The 14,076-nt window shown below is 43.2% G+C and overlaps 1 protein-coding gene across 1 annotated transcript in view; it reads left to right on the forward strand.

Annotated features, from left to right (window-relative positions):
• Positions 1-14,076, forward strand: part of EPHA10 (EPH receptor A10) — a 720,654-nt gene that overhangs the window by 81,196 nt on the left and 625,382 nt on the right. Inside the window, exon 3 of the mRNA XM_066574828.1 lies at positions 13,666-13,730. Within this exon, the coding sequence (XP_066430925.1) occupies positions 13,666-13,730 (65 nt within the window). The remainder of the gene's footprint in view (positions 1-13,665; positions 13,731-14,076) is intronic.

Consider the following 14,076-nt stretch of genomic DNA (forward strand, 5'->3'; position numbering starts at 1 on the left):
TCTCGCATGGAATAGCCTTCATTTCTAAGAACAAGAATAGACTGTCGAGTTTCAGATGAAAGTTCTCTTTTTCTGGCCATTTTGAGCGTTTAATTGACCCCACAAATGTGATGCTCCAGAAACTCAATCTGCTCACAGGAAGGTCAGTTTTGTAGCTTCTGTAACGAGCTAGACTGTTTTCAGATGTGTGAACATGATTGCACAAGGGTTTACTAATCATCAATTAGCCTTCTGAGCCAATGAGCAAACACATTGTACCATTAGAACACTGGAGTGATAGTTGCTGGAAATGGCCCTCTATTCACCTTTGTAGATATTGCACAAAAAACCAGGCATTTGCAGCTAGAATAGTCATTTACCACATTAGCAATGTATAGAGTGCATTTGTTTAAAGTTAGGACTAGTTTAAAGTTATCTTCATTGAAAAGTACAGTGCTTTTCCTTCAAAAATAAGGACATTTCAATGTGACCCCAAACTTTTGAACGGTAGTGTATATATATATATATATATATATTTTTTTTTTTAACCCATCCTTTGGGTTTGTCTCGCGCCGAACGGGGGGCCTATTGAAAAAAAAAAAAAAACGTTTCGGCGCGAGACAACCCCTTTAATAATGCAGCAATCAGCTGTATGTTCTTATTAGACTGGTTTGACATAATAGTTCGATCTATTTATTCTGTGTAATTTGTGTAAGGATTTGGGTAACCAGCATTCCAACATGCTGAGTTAATACATTTTTTCGGGGCGTGGCTAACCGGCAGCCGGAGCACACGCATTTAACAGAGCTCCAGGCAGCAGGACCGCGCCGTCGGCTTTCTCGCCTGAATAAAGGCACCTACGTCTCTGATAATGGCACCGCTGACACCGCCGGACCTCGAGCTTTAATTAGAGACCTCCTGCGGGTCTCTGGCTGGCGCTGCGATTTTGCGGTCTCCAGGCCCGGGCGCAGCCTCGGACTAAATTAACACTCGCGGCCGACCGGAAGTGAAGGCTGGCCGTGGAAGAAGGAAAAAACACAGCGAGGGAGCGGCGAGAGTGGAGGAGCAGCTGCTGGAGACCTGGATTACGCCGGGGAACGGGAAGAGGAACCAGTGGAGGCAGCGGCAGGCCTGCAACAGTGAGCAGGCCCACAGCACTCCTTGACATTAGAGCAGAAGGGAGCTCCTGCCGGAGCAGAGCACGTCCCCCCCCCCACCCCTCCTCACCTCACAGAGCTGTTGGTCAGAGGAGCAGGGACACAGAGACATGGTCCGCAGCCCCTGCTCACCCCCTCCCCCCCTGCAACCATCAATGCCCCGAAGGGCTAAAAGCATCAGTGTGGGGGACAGAATAAGGGGCAAGACGATCACTGCACTGAGCCCCCGAACCCCACGCAGAGGTCCCTGGCAGGACTAATTGCATAAAGTGGGACTAAAACCCCACTGGCAGGCAGCCCACAGCCTGCACATCTACTGGGCAGTAACATTAGAGTCGCTAATAGAGGGCACCGGGACGGCACCAGAGTTTGGACGCCTGAGTGGACAACCACCATATTTTCCTCCCTGGGAGAATAATTCCCTGACTAACGACGGAACATAAACGCTGCCTCCCACTTGCCCCTCCCAAACAGCGTATGCCGCCAGACACAGAGAGCCATCCCTCCCTAGGCACCGAGGTGCAACCAAGCAGAACGCCCAAACCGGACAAGATTGGCATTGAATGTTCGCCATGTAAAGAGAGACCCCCGGGACCCATGTAACCACTTCAAACCAAGCTGGTCGGACCGCCGCGCAAACGAATAATTTCGAGTTAACAGTGCATAACACAATATTCTAATCTGAGGACGCGCTATGGTGAAAATTGGGAGAGATAAAAGCAGGGAGCACGCGGAGGCGCCCAGGGTTAACAAAAGCCAAGCAGAGATGGATAAATTCCTAAAGAAAAAACACAGCTCTCCGGCAGCACGGCGCCAGAGAGCTCCACAAGAAGGCGCTACTGGCCAACCCAGAGAGGACTCAGACATAGAAAGCACTTCTATTACTTCAGACCAAAATGAGGACAAGGACAGGGAACTGATCTCACGATCTTTCCTTAAAGAAATCCTGACTCAGACAATCTCTCCGGTAATGAAAGAGTTGGCGGACATAAAATCTGAAGTCAAACAAATTGGCCATAGGGTGGAGGACTTGGAGAATGCACAACAAGAACTGATACAACATAATACAGCCCTCCAAGATGCCCTAACAGAGCAACAAGACCAATTGAACCATGCAATGCTCCTTATTGAGGACCAAGAGAACAGGAGCCGCAGGAAAAATATCCATTTTAGGGGCCTACCAGAATCAATAACCGCAGAAGCACTAAACTCGACTGCTATGCAAATATTCCAGTCCCTGCTAGGTGAAGATAGAACTGGTAAAATCGTGATTGAGTGGATACATAGAGCTCTGAGACCCAAACCAATGGCTACTGAACCCCCAAGGGACGTCGTCTGCGGCCTCCTGAGCTACGTAGACACCTCAGCAATCCTGCATAAGGCCAGAGAAACAAGTGAGATCCTCTTTGAAGACCATAAAATCCTTATTTTTCAAGATATCGCCCCCAGCACTCTGGCCAAAAGATGCTTACTTAAACCCCTGACGGAAGCCCTACGCATCAAAAAACTCGCGGTCAGATGGCTTTTCCCGTTTGGTCTTGCGACCTTTAAAGACGGACAACAGATTACCATCAGATCACCAAACGACCTTGAGAAGGCGTGGGAAAAGCTTGGAATAACACCTATTGCAATTCCATCCTGGCTGCCATTCCAACCTAAAGCATGTTTGCCCCAATTGAAGGCTTCTGAGCAGTGGACGATTAACAAACCTCCGAAAATTCCTAGGCAAAAGAAAAAACAGCAGGCGGAGGCATGAGGTCGCCCCCCCCTCTCTTCCTTTCTTCAGATGACTCGGAACGATATCTTTCTCGTTCTCTCCCCCCCTCCCCCCCTCTTTTCTTTTCCACCAGCTAAACAAGATAACGGACAGATCTATCGAGGAGATCGGAGGGGCTGGGATGCAGGAGTGAAGGAGGAGGCAACTAACTATTTCACGGTGAATATGCGGGGGACTGGTCAGGTGGCGGGCGCTGGAGACGGGGGGTGTGCTGGGGGGGCGGGGGGAGGGGAACTCCCCCCCCCCTTCCGCTCTCCCCTTATATGTTGCTTATCTGCTGATTAGATACCGCAGCCCGGTCCTGCCGGCACTCCACGCGTTCGTTGCATGGTCTAGACCTACACAGATTGTTCAATGTGATGTAAATGCACACTGTATTTTTTCTCCCAAGGTGCGCGGATCCGTGTCCAGTCCATAATGTTTGCTAGTTTCATAACTTAACAATGTCGTTACGGTTTGAAAATGTTTTTTTTTTTTTTTAAATTTGAACGATTTAAGTTTGTGTGGTTACCGGGGGTCGCACCAAACCGACAAGGTGCGCGTCCACCCACCCCCCAAGTACGCGAGGGCTAGGAGAAGCCATGGGGTTTACGCCCCTCCCTGGACCCTGAGTGAGGAACAGGTTCAGGGTCCCTTTGGGAATGGCCCTCCCCCCACCTTGTGTCTAACAAATTTCCTCTTTTTCCCACTTTATGTGGAGTATGTTTTTACCCCCAGTTGGAACAGCAAGATGGTTAGCAAAATGTAAAAAAGGCAGACCCCCTACAGAAAATAGTTCCCTTATGGTCGACTAATGGCAGAAATTAAAATTGTCTCATTTAATGTTAGAGGCTGGAATAATCCGCAGAAGAGAGCACAGACATTTATCCTTACCAAAAAACACAGCCCGGACGTGATGTTCCTACAGGAAACCCACTTCCGTCACAATCGCATACCCAAACTCCCAACTTATAACTATAATCAATGGTTCCACAGCACGCATTCCTCAGCCTCAAGAGGGGTCTCCGTCGCGATCAGCAAAAATATCCCTTTTATCCTCACCAAGTCTGAATCAGACCCGGCCGGCAGATTCATATTCTTGAAAGGCACGGTGGCACACAGAGTGATCTCTCTCTCGCTAATCTGTACACCCCAAACAAAAACCAGGCCCAGTGGCTAATACGCATTCTTTCTAAATTCAAAGAATTTGCCGAAGGCTTAGAAATAGTTGGAGGTGACTTTAACATAGCGTTAGACCAAACGATAGACACCACCTCGTGCGCTACACAGACACCCAAGACGCTGACCCGCAGACTGAGAAGCCTACTAGCTGAATCAAATCTGTGCGACGCGTGGAGGCTGAGGAACCCCGGGCTCAGGGAATATACCTACTTCTCTCACATACATGCAACCACAGAATTGACTACCTGTTGGTAGATTTCTGCACGCGGTTACCTCAGCAGATATTGGCCCCATCACCATATCAGATCATGCCCCTATCTTTCTCTCTCTGATTGTGGACAGCCTCCCGAGAAGGGAATGGAATTGGCGCCTCAATTGCACATTGATCAGTGGAAGGGACAATGTCACGAGCATCTCAGAGAAACTGGAGGAATTCTTCTGGATTAATGACTCCCCGGAGGTACCGGTTCCCTTCATCTGGGAGGCCCATAAAGCTTACATTGGGGGGGGAGCTGATATCCCTGGGCACCAGAGTCAAGCGGCGGAGGGAGGAGGAGGTCAATACCCTACTCACCCAAATCTCAGATAAAGAGGCGCAACATAAAGATGGTCGCAATAACGACCACTAAAAGAACTTAAAGACCTGAGGGACAAATTGAAAAACACCTTAAACATCAAAGCAGCTAAAACTTTATTTACCTCCAAATACAAGATATATATACATGGCGACAGAGGTTCTAAAACGATGACAAGATTAATCCAAAAACAACGAGAGAAACACTTTATTTTCCAGGTTAAGACAGCGGCAGGAGCCACAGTAACATCTACAGAGGAGGTGGCTGCGGAATTTGAAAGATTCTACACCACCTTATATAACCTAGAGAGGGACACCGGGGCCCAACAGGACACTACGCACAACTTCCTAAATAATTTAAAATTACCGGGACTGACTGAGGAGGATGCCTCCTCGCTCTTAGACCCAGCAACGGAGAAGGAAGTAGCCGAAGTCCTAGCCTCCATCCCGAACGGGAAAAGCCCGGGCCCGGATGGGCTCCCCATTGCCTATTACAAAAAGTTTGCCAATATACTTGTTCCACAACTGACCAAACTCTGCAATTCCCTTCTCTCAGGCTCAGCACTACCCAAGTAAGCCCAAGATGCTTACATAGCGCTTATCCCCAAAGAGGGTAAGGACCCAGAATCCTGTGGAAATTACTGCCTCATCTCCCTACTGAATATAGCTATTAAACTTTGGGTGAAACTGCTCGCCCATAGGGTGGCTCCCCTACTGACTAAATTGATAAGCCCAGACCAAGTAGGTTTTGTGCCATGTAGGGAGGGGAAATTTAACACAACTTGAGCAATTCAGGCTATCCGCTATGCGAAACACAATAAACGCCCACTGATCCTAATCTCCACAGATGCTGAGAAGGCCTTTGACAGGGTAAGCTGGAATTTCATCAATAGCACCCTGTCTAAATTCGGATTCCCCCTGCCGTTCATAAAAGCTATTTTCACCCTTTACTCTGAGCCGACGGCGAGAGTCCAGGTCAATGGCACGTTATCCAAACCCTTTCCCATCAGGAACGGCACTAGGCAAGGTTGCCCATTATCGCCCACTCTCTTCATCCTAGTGATGGAGACGTTACTTCAAGATATCAGACAGAACCCCGATATTGAGGGCCTCCAAATAGGAGATGCCACCCACATCACCGCAGCCTATGCTGATGATCTCCTGGTGATGGCCACCAATCCCAGGAGGGCCCTGCCGGCGCTTGTAGAGACGTTTGAACACTTTAGTAGGTTGTCCAACTTTAAAATTAATTATGATAAGTCGGAGATACTAAATATAATGGCTCCTCCCTACACAGTTAGCAACCTGATGGAACAGTTTGCATTCAAATGGCCCACATCAAAAATGAAATACCTAGGCATCACCTTGACGGCGAATCCCTCCCTACTATATGACACAAACTATGCCCCGTTGATTAAAAAAGTGAAGAACCAGCTCGACCAACTAAAAATACCACTTATTTCCTGGCTGGGTAGGAAAAACCTTATTTCCAAATATATTCTCCCGCCCATCATCTATATCTTGCACTCGGTGCCAATCGACCTACCCATTATCTTCTTCTCACAAATGCACAAACTATTCCGTGACTATATCTGGGGAAGGCATAACCCGAGACTGGCCTTTTTATTTCTGAGCCAAAAGCGCCCCCAAGGAGGTACGGGACTCCCAGACCTCCAGCTATACCACAAGGCGATTCACATCACCAGATGGATCCTCTTAATAGACAACACAATTACCTCCCCAACACTTTGTATGGAAAGGACAATGCTTGGGAAGGATAACCAGGGTCTGCTCTGGGTCAATGGTCTCACACAAGATAAACATGTGCACCTTAACCCCATCACAAAATGCACTATCAAGGTACTGAAACATGCACGGATGGGAGTGACAAGTGCAAAGTCCCTCCCCCCATGACACCAGCTTCTTTAATACCCTCTATTCTAGCCAATAAACCACGGGGAAGTGAAGGAATATGGGATAAACTCCAATCCACCACAATTTATGATATTCTTAAGGGCCCCACTTTGACAGACCCGATGCAGCTAGACAGCTGGCTCCCACAACCACCCCGCAACTTTCTGGAAAGGACTACTCTATATCGCTCACTGAGACAGTTCCAGTCCACCCACCTTGAGAACTTGAGAGACTCGACATGGTTTGAGACGTATACTTCCCTACCCTCTCAACCGAAAAAGTTGGTTACCCATCTTTATAAAGGACTTCTGTTGCAAAAAGCCTCGGAAAGGCCCTGGTTTTTGAGGGAATGGGAAAGAGAACTGGGACTTACTCTCAGTCGAGAAGATACCCTAAAAGTTCTGAAAAATTCCCACGGGTTCTCAAAATGCATTCGCACACAGGAAAACTCTTACAAGTTGTTGACCAGGTGGTATAGAACCCCGGTCACAATTTCCAAAACAAACCCAACATCCCCAGATGTCTGCTGGAGATGTGAGGAAGAAAAAGGGACAGCCCTCCATATTTGGTGGGAATGTTCAAAAATTAAGCCCTACTGGTGGTCAGTCACCAACATTATCAATAAAATATGCCATACCTCATACTCCTTTAGACCGGAGGAGATACTAATCTGGCTCCCCACAAACCATTTCAAACCCTCAAAAAAAGTCTGCCTACAATCCTTTTAACAGCAGCTAAGCTCCTGATACCCCTCTTCTGGAAAGAGAAGGAGATTCCACAAATCCGCCAGTGGTTAGACAGGATCTCGCAAATCTTCCGGTTTGAGGAAATCCTGGCGTGGGAGGCCAACACCAGGGACGACTTCACGGCCCTTTGGACCCCATAGATTTGCTTTCAGAACAACGCAGATCTCGCCACAACCTAGAATTAATGATCTGCCCATGCCCACACCACAATATAAAGACAACATCTTGCTGTTTGTTTTCCCAAATTGTTTTCCCTAATTGTTTTTCCTAAATCTACCCCACCTGATCACACCCTGTTCCCCTAGGTGTATTTCTCATTACACCTCTCCCACACTCTTCTCCCCCCCTTCCCCCGCACCCCACCTATGCCCCTGATTGTCTTCCCCGTTACCTGGCGGAAGTATGCTATACATGACAGAAGCGTTATATTTATTCTGATGTCTGTAATTGAATGGTTATTTTTAAGCTGGCCCGGCGTGGCTGATATGCATGTCTCTATATCCGGCACTGTTTTTCCATTATTTCAATAAAAAGAAATTGTTTAAAAAATACATTTTTTCCACCATAAACTGTTTTGATAGTCCAGACCTTGTCCTGCAGAATAAGGCCTAATTCACACAAGCATTTTTATGCAGCTGTTTTGCTGCGATAAAATGTTAGCTGAAAATCATGACCATGTAAAGCATTGGATTCCAATGCATTCACATGGGTGATTTTTGGGCGTGTGAAAAAAATTGCGCCATCAAAACAGGAAATCAGCGACTGAAAACAGTCGCCGATGTTTCACACTACGTCAAAAGATAGTTCTTGACCTATCTTTTGACAAAAAACACTAGAAGCTCCCATATGTGAGCTGAAAAAAGGAAGGGGGAGGGAGTTTAACTGCATCTGATACTTGGAAAAGAAGACATCTGGCTCTATTTAAGCATTAGAAGTCATTACAAGGATTTCTTCTGACCAACAGAATTCCGTGCTGCAGGGCATTTTTCAAGCAATTTGTCCATGTGAACGGACGAGAAAACACTAATTAATCTCAGGACTTGATTGCGGTTATTCTTCACTGATGCATTTTTCGGGTTGTGATGTAGCCCGCGTAAAAACGCATCACCAATGTGAATGAGGTCTAAAGGAGATAAACATAAGCCAGTCTCACCAAGCGTAATCAGTGGGGAATCTGCAGATCTTATTCTGCTGTTACTCTTTAGATATAAAGAGAAAGGAAGCATTGAACCCCCAAATACATGATCATTCAATCATTTTCCAGACAGTGAGGATCCAAGTGAAGGAAGGAGGCTTAATCATGTAAATTAAAAAGTCCCATTCTAACCTTTCTAGGTAGCTACCCTCTTCATAGAATGAGCAAATTGAATTTTCAAGTTTTTGCAGATTTAATTTAAGCATTTCATTTCAGATTTTGAGTATTAATACAGAGAACAGTGAACAAGTGGTATAAAGGTATGCACGGTTACATTTATAGCTTGGATATATATATTCATTGAAATCAGGATTTCAGTAGGTGTGTAAAATTAATATAACTTAATAAGCTAACCTTTTCCAGCTTTTTGCAATTATTCATCCTAATAGGATGAAGTAACTGGTAATCTTTCAACACTATGCTATGACCAGTCAGATAAGGGAATAACAAGCCGAAAGTGCTCTTGTGTGATTGCTCTCCATGGTGCTGAACTCTTCTAGTGCTGATTCTCTCACTGAGTTATCACAGAGAAATTACCTTGTGAATAATATTTTATGACTATGCAGTCCAAAAACTTTCAAGCCTCAAATGTATGATGAACCATGGCGCAGATGAAATTAATTATTGTTCAAAGGCATTAATTATTATTCATAAAATAGAGTACCTTATTTACTTAACGGGATTTTCCGAGTTAAAATATTTTTCTGTAAAAAACCTGGTTATGCTGAAAAATAATAAATTCACTCATCCCGAATTCCTATAGCTCCGGTACTGCATTGATTTTTTTACCTTTCAGGTTTGCTTACATGCAGTGTTGAAGTCAGTGGTGCACTATGATTGGCTGCAGCAGTCTGCCATCTCCCATACACAGACTCACTGCAGGATTTAAATAGGTCTGACAGGGAGAATGGCAGTTGCAACAATCGAGCTGTGGGCTGCAGAACAAGTGCATATAGGCACTTTTATTATTTTTCTGCATGCATAATGTTTTACAAAGAAACACTTTAACTCAGAAAAACCCTTTACTATACATGTACCTGAGCTGAATTTGTCATTATCTCAGGAGATGATTGATAAATTGCTAGGTAAAGATTTGTACTGTATACAAAATCTATTTTCAAGTTCCTAAGCAGGAAAGTCTGCGTTAAAGGGAGGTTCCCCTGATTACGACCCTCATTGGGTTACAAAGTGCATGTCTCTCTTCGGAGGACCCACTATATCTGTGCAGGCTTAGACTGACTAACAGAAGATTCCCCTGGTTAGCCCTGAGTTAAGGTGGGCCTCCAATCCCCATCCCCGCATGCGCTGCGGACAGGATCTGCACATATTGGCTGCATGGAAGTCTACTAATTCCTGCTCACAAGCCATCTCTTGTGTTGACCTGTTTGGAAATCTATCATGATGTGCTAGTGCAGCTGAACTGTTTCCATGATGGAGACCCCTGACCGAACAACCCATTATTAGTTATATCTTACTTGCTTTCTTTTTTTTTTTTTCTTTTCTACATTACTTTCCCCTGTTGTTTCTCTATTGAACTTCACCCACTCTTAGTCCACAAACCACATAAAGCAACTAATATGGTCAACACAACCCAATATATACATAGCAAAAATGGGATATTTATTTGACTCCCATGAAAAAGATTATGGCAAATGTGTCTACACACACAATGCACTAAATAGCATATATGCAAGTCCCAACTCAAAGCATGTCAACTAATATATACTGGACCGAAATCTGTTCGATTGTGAATCTCATGTTGACTTGCTTTCTTGCTTATACTAGAGATATGAACTAAACTGCGTAAGGTATAATTTATGCACTGTCAAGTCAATACTGTACTATGAATTATATTTGTTTTACCCCTACTGAAAATTCAATAAAACATTTGATCATAATTCCTGCCCACAGCTTTCTCCTTATACTTCAGTGGAAACATGGCCACACATAAATGCAGCCACATTTCTATTGAAGCATAGGAAGAATGCAGCAGTGAAGACATTTATGAACAAGGATCTAGAAATATTTGCATGTAGCTGCAGTGGGCCCCCAGAAATAATTTTACTGGTGGGTCCTGGGTAACCCAGTCCAACACTATGTCTGGGCGTTACATGGACATTGACCCTGATAAGAAACACAAAAGAATTGCACATTTGCATATTACAGATGATTGTGGATAATCCTACCAGTAGGGCACCCTATAATCATTTTATTGTCAGAAGATCCTTATAAAGGTATTTACAAGAGGCAAATATGACCCTAATAATGGCTGAAATGTTAAAAGTCCCTATGTATACTGCAGGTTATATATTGTAGATGTTAGATTCACTGATTTGTCAGACAGTAAGACACATTTTGATATTGATTAACCAGGTTTGAAGATTGTTTATGCAAATATTATGTTAAAATTCAATTCATATTCATTCTTCCAGTTTATTTTCTGGTTCAGAAAGTTAGAAACACAAGTGAATCAGTGAAACAGGCAAATTGATTTATTCACTTTTACTTCCAATACCAGTGGATCTTACATATTAGCAACATGATTCCGTATCACACTGGAAGGTTTTATATGAGCGTACCATATGTGAAAATTATTAACATTACAGATATGTCACATTACTGTTCTGCAGTTAAAAAAAATTTAAAAAAAAAAAAAAAAAATATATATATATATATATATATATATATATATATATATATATATATGTATAGTTGTAGGATAACAGGAGTCATAGTGAATGGGAGGTATATTTTTCCCAAAGTCCTACCATTCTGTGTAGTAGCGGGGAACAGGTTTACCTACTAGGTAGTTCATGAGAAGCTCCAATGGGAGGATTGTAAAAGGCAAGGAGATGTGTACAGAACTTGTTTTGTTTATGCAGTTAGTAAGCTTACCAGTTTGTAGTGAAGGCTGTGTTTAAGTAAAGTTTGAGTTGGACCGGCCAGGTTTTATTTTGTGTTACTATCTGAAGTGGCTGAAGTCTGCATTGCTGTACTCTAAGTTGAAGAGAACAAATGGATTTTGAGTTGGTGTTCATCCTGGGCAGTTCCCAGCTAATTTCCATCACAATGTGTGTGTGTGTATTCATATATATGTGTGTTTTCGATTCAGACTACTTACAAGGGTTATCAGTCCATTTCTTACATTTCACTCAACACATTATAGTTAACCTCAAAGTATTGTGTTTACCTCTGAGCTTCAAACTTGAGAATCAGATAGGGCCTGGCATAGACTATTATGGATTTTATGTAATACAGCACACTTTGCTTATTAGTCTTTTGCAAAAGACAAGGAGCCTATCTTAATAATGGATGAAATGCTGTATCCTTTGAAAGGCTTTTTCTTCTACAGATGCATTGACTGAAACCATCCTGTGCACACAGGGAGCATCCCTCCTGCTTTATTGCTTACTTAGAACTTACATGGTTCTTCTGTCAAGATGAGGCATAGCTAGACGGGAGCTAAGCAAACAATCCATATCTCATTAGTGCAATAAAGGAAGATGTTGTATTTCCTTTTTTGTGTATAATCTTTGAGATATAGGGAATATGAATTCTGAGCAGTAAAAGAGGTATGCTCGGTGAGGTGTCATTTGCAACCAGTGAGGTGCAAAATAGCCTGCAATCTTGGAGGCAGTGTTTAGAATACTTTATGGCTAATAATTTCTTTGTTAGATAACACGCATTCTGCACGGAGCACTGCACTCATAATAATAGAACTACCTAGAAGTGATTTTACTTTTGCATTTGAATTCAGATTTTAATTTTAGTGTCTGCTCGAAAGGATAAACGTATGAGGTCAGATCTCACATTCAGATATTATAGAGCAGCAGGTACCAAAACATTTTGTGTACTTGCTCTGCATGCTACATTGTAAAATGCAATCTTAATGTATATATTCACATTGGTGCTATATTTCAGAATAAAACAGGCATTACTAATATTTAATTTCTCTTATGTTCTGTTACATATGCAGGAAGAACCATAGCTGCAAATGTCATCTCAATTGCCCCAATACCCACAGGTTGGGGAGGTGTTTTTTAAAGGTTCCTCTCCAACTTTACTCCCATATTTGGGTTCCCCTTGTGCAGATTTGATATATAAAACAATTACCCATCTTTTGGTTGGTGTTATGCTGTTATTTGCATTACAATAGTTAATTCTACTCTCAAAAAGGTTCAAAACGGATTCCAGACATTGCTATGAGCTTCTTTGAACTTTATTTACAGCACTGTGTAACAGGTTGAAAGAAATTACAAGTTTAATAGAGATGAGCGAGCGTACTCGCTAAGGCAAATTACTCGAGCGAGTAGTGCCTTATGCGAGTACCTGCCCACTCGTCTCAAAAGATTTGGGTGCCGGCGAGGGTGAGCGGTGAGTTGCGGGAGAGAGCATGGGTGAGCGGGGGGGAGAGAGTGAGAGAGATCTCCCCCCCCCCCCCCCCGTTCCTCCCTGCTCTCCCCCACCACTCCCCGCCCCCTGCAGGCACCCGAATCTTTAGAGATGAGCAGGCAGGTACTCGCATAAGGCACTACTCGCTCGAGTAGTTTGCCTTAGCGAGTAAGCTTGCTCATCGCTAAGGTTTAACCTTTTATATAAGTTACATATACTATACCCAGATGGTCAAGAGGTAGGCAAAATAATATTCTCTGTGTGATTGCTACAAATTTTACCTCCCTATACCTTTGAGAGGGATCTGATAATTTATGGATCGCTTTATTAAAAGATGATTTTATCTGTAGTCATGTGATTATTAGCAATAGATGTATAAATAGGAATTGTTTATTTTCCTACTGGGAACGTTCTTAGCTGTTTATGCATTTTTTCGCATTATACTATTACCTCTGTCACCAATAGCTGTCACTGCTTAGTGAATAAATGTTTAAAAACACAGTAATGTAACCAAACAAATTCTGATTTGTAAGCATGCTTCATTTTATAGTAAACACTACATTTTGACACTTCTCTTAGGTTGCACTGTGGAAATACTTGAACAAGTGCAAATACTTTTGTTTCTGAAAGGTACTGAGGGTTTTTCATTGAATGCTTAATACAGGTGCAATCATCTAAAATTCATCATCTAAAAAGTCTGCTCCTTTCGAGCATTTTTTGTTAAAAAATGTTTTACATGATGTCATCTTTCCCAATCTGTTTTATTTCAGTTATTCTGTTGGATTCCAAAGAATCACAGGCTGAGCTAGGTTGGACTTCACACCCATCCAATGGAGTAAGTGTATGTTTAAATGGTCCCACATTTTTCAAATAACTTGTGCTTATATGATAGCCAGTTTTATAACTAGCAAAACTGCAATTAGTATTTTTGTGCTGAAAGATCAGTCTAAAGTATTGCCTCCCTTCCAGCTAACCTGCCGTCAGCTTTCTACTCTCAAATGATTGACAGGAGCCATTGAGCAGGTTAGAACAGGGGTAGGAGAGAGGAGTGAGTCATTTTTACTGCTTTTTAGCTATAGAAATCACCTTTCCACTTTTTATTCTTTATGTATACTGTCCTACAACATGTTACAGACATTTAGAGAGCAAGGTCTGCAGTTATCTGTGTACAGTCTGTAGAA

This window comes from Eleutherodactylus coqui, chromosome 1 (genome assembly GCF_035609145.1).
Source record: "Eleutherodactylus coqui strain aEleCoq1 chromosome 1, aEleCoq1.hap1, whole genome shotgun sequence".
NCBI lineage: Eukaryota > Metazoa > Chordata > Amphibia > Anura > Eleutherodactylidae > Eleutherodactylus > Eleutherodactylus coqui.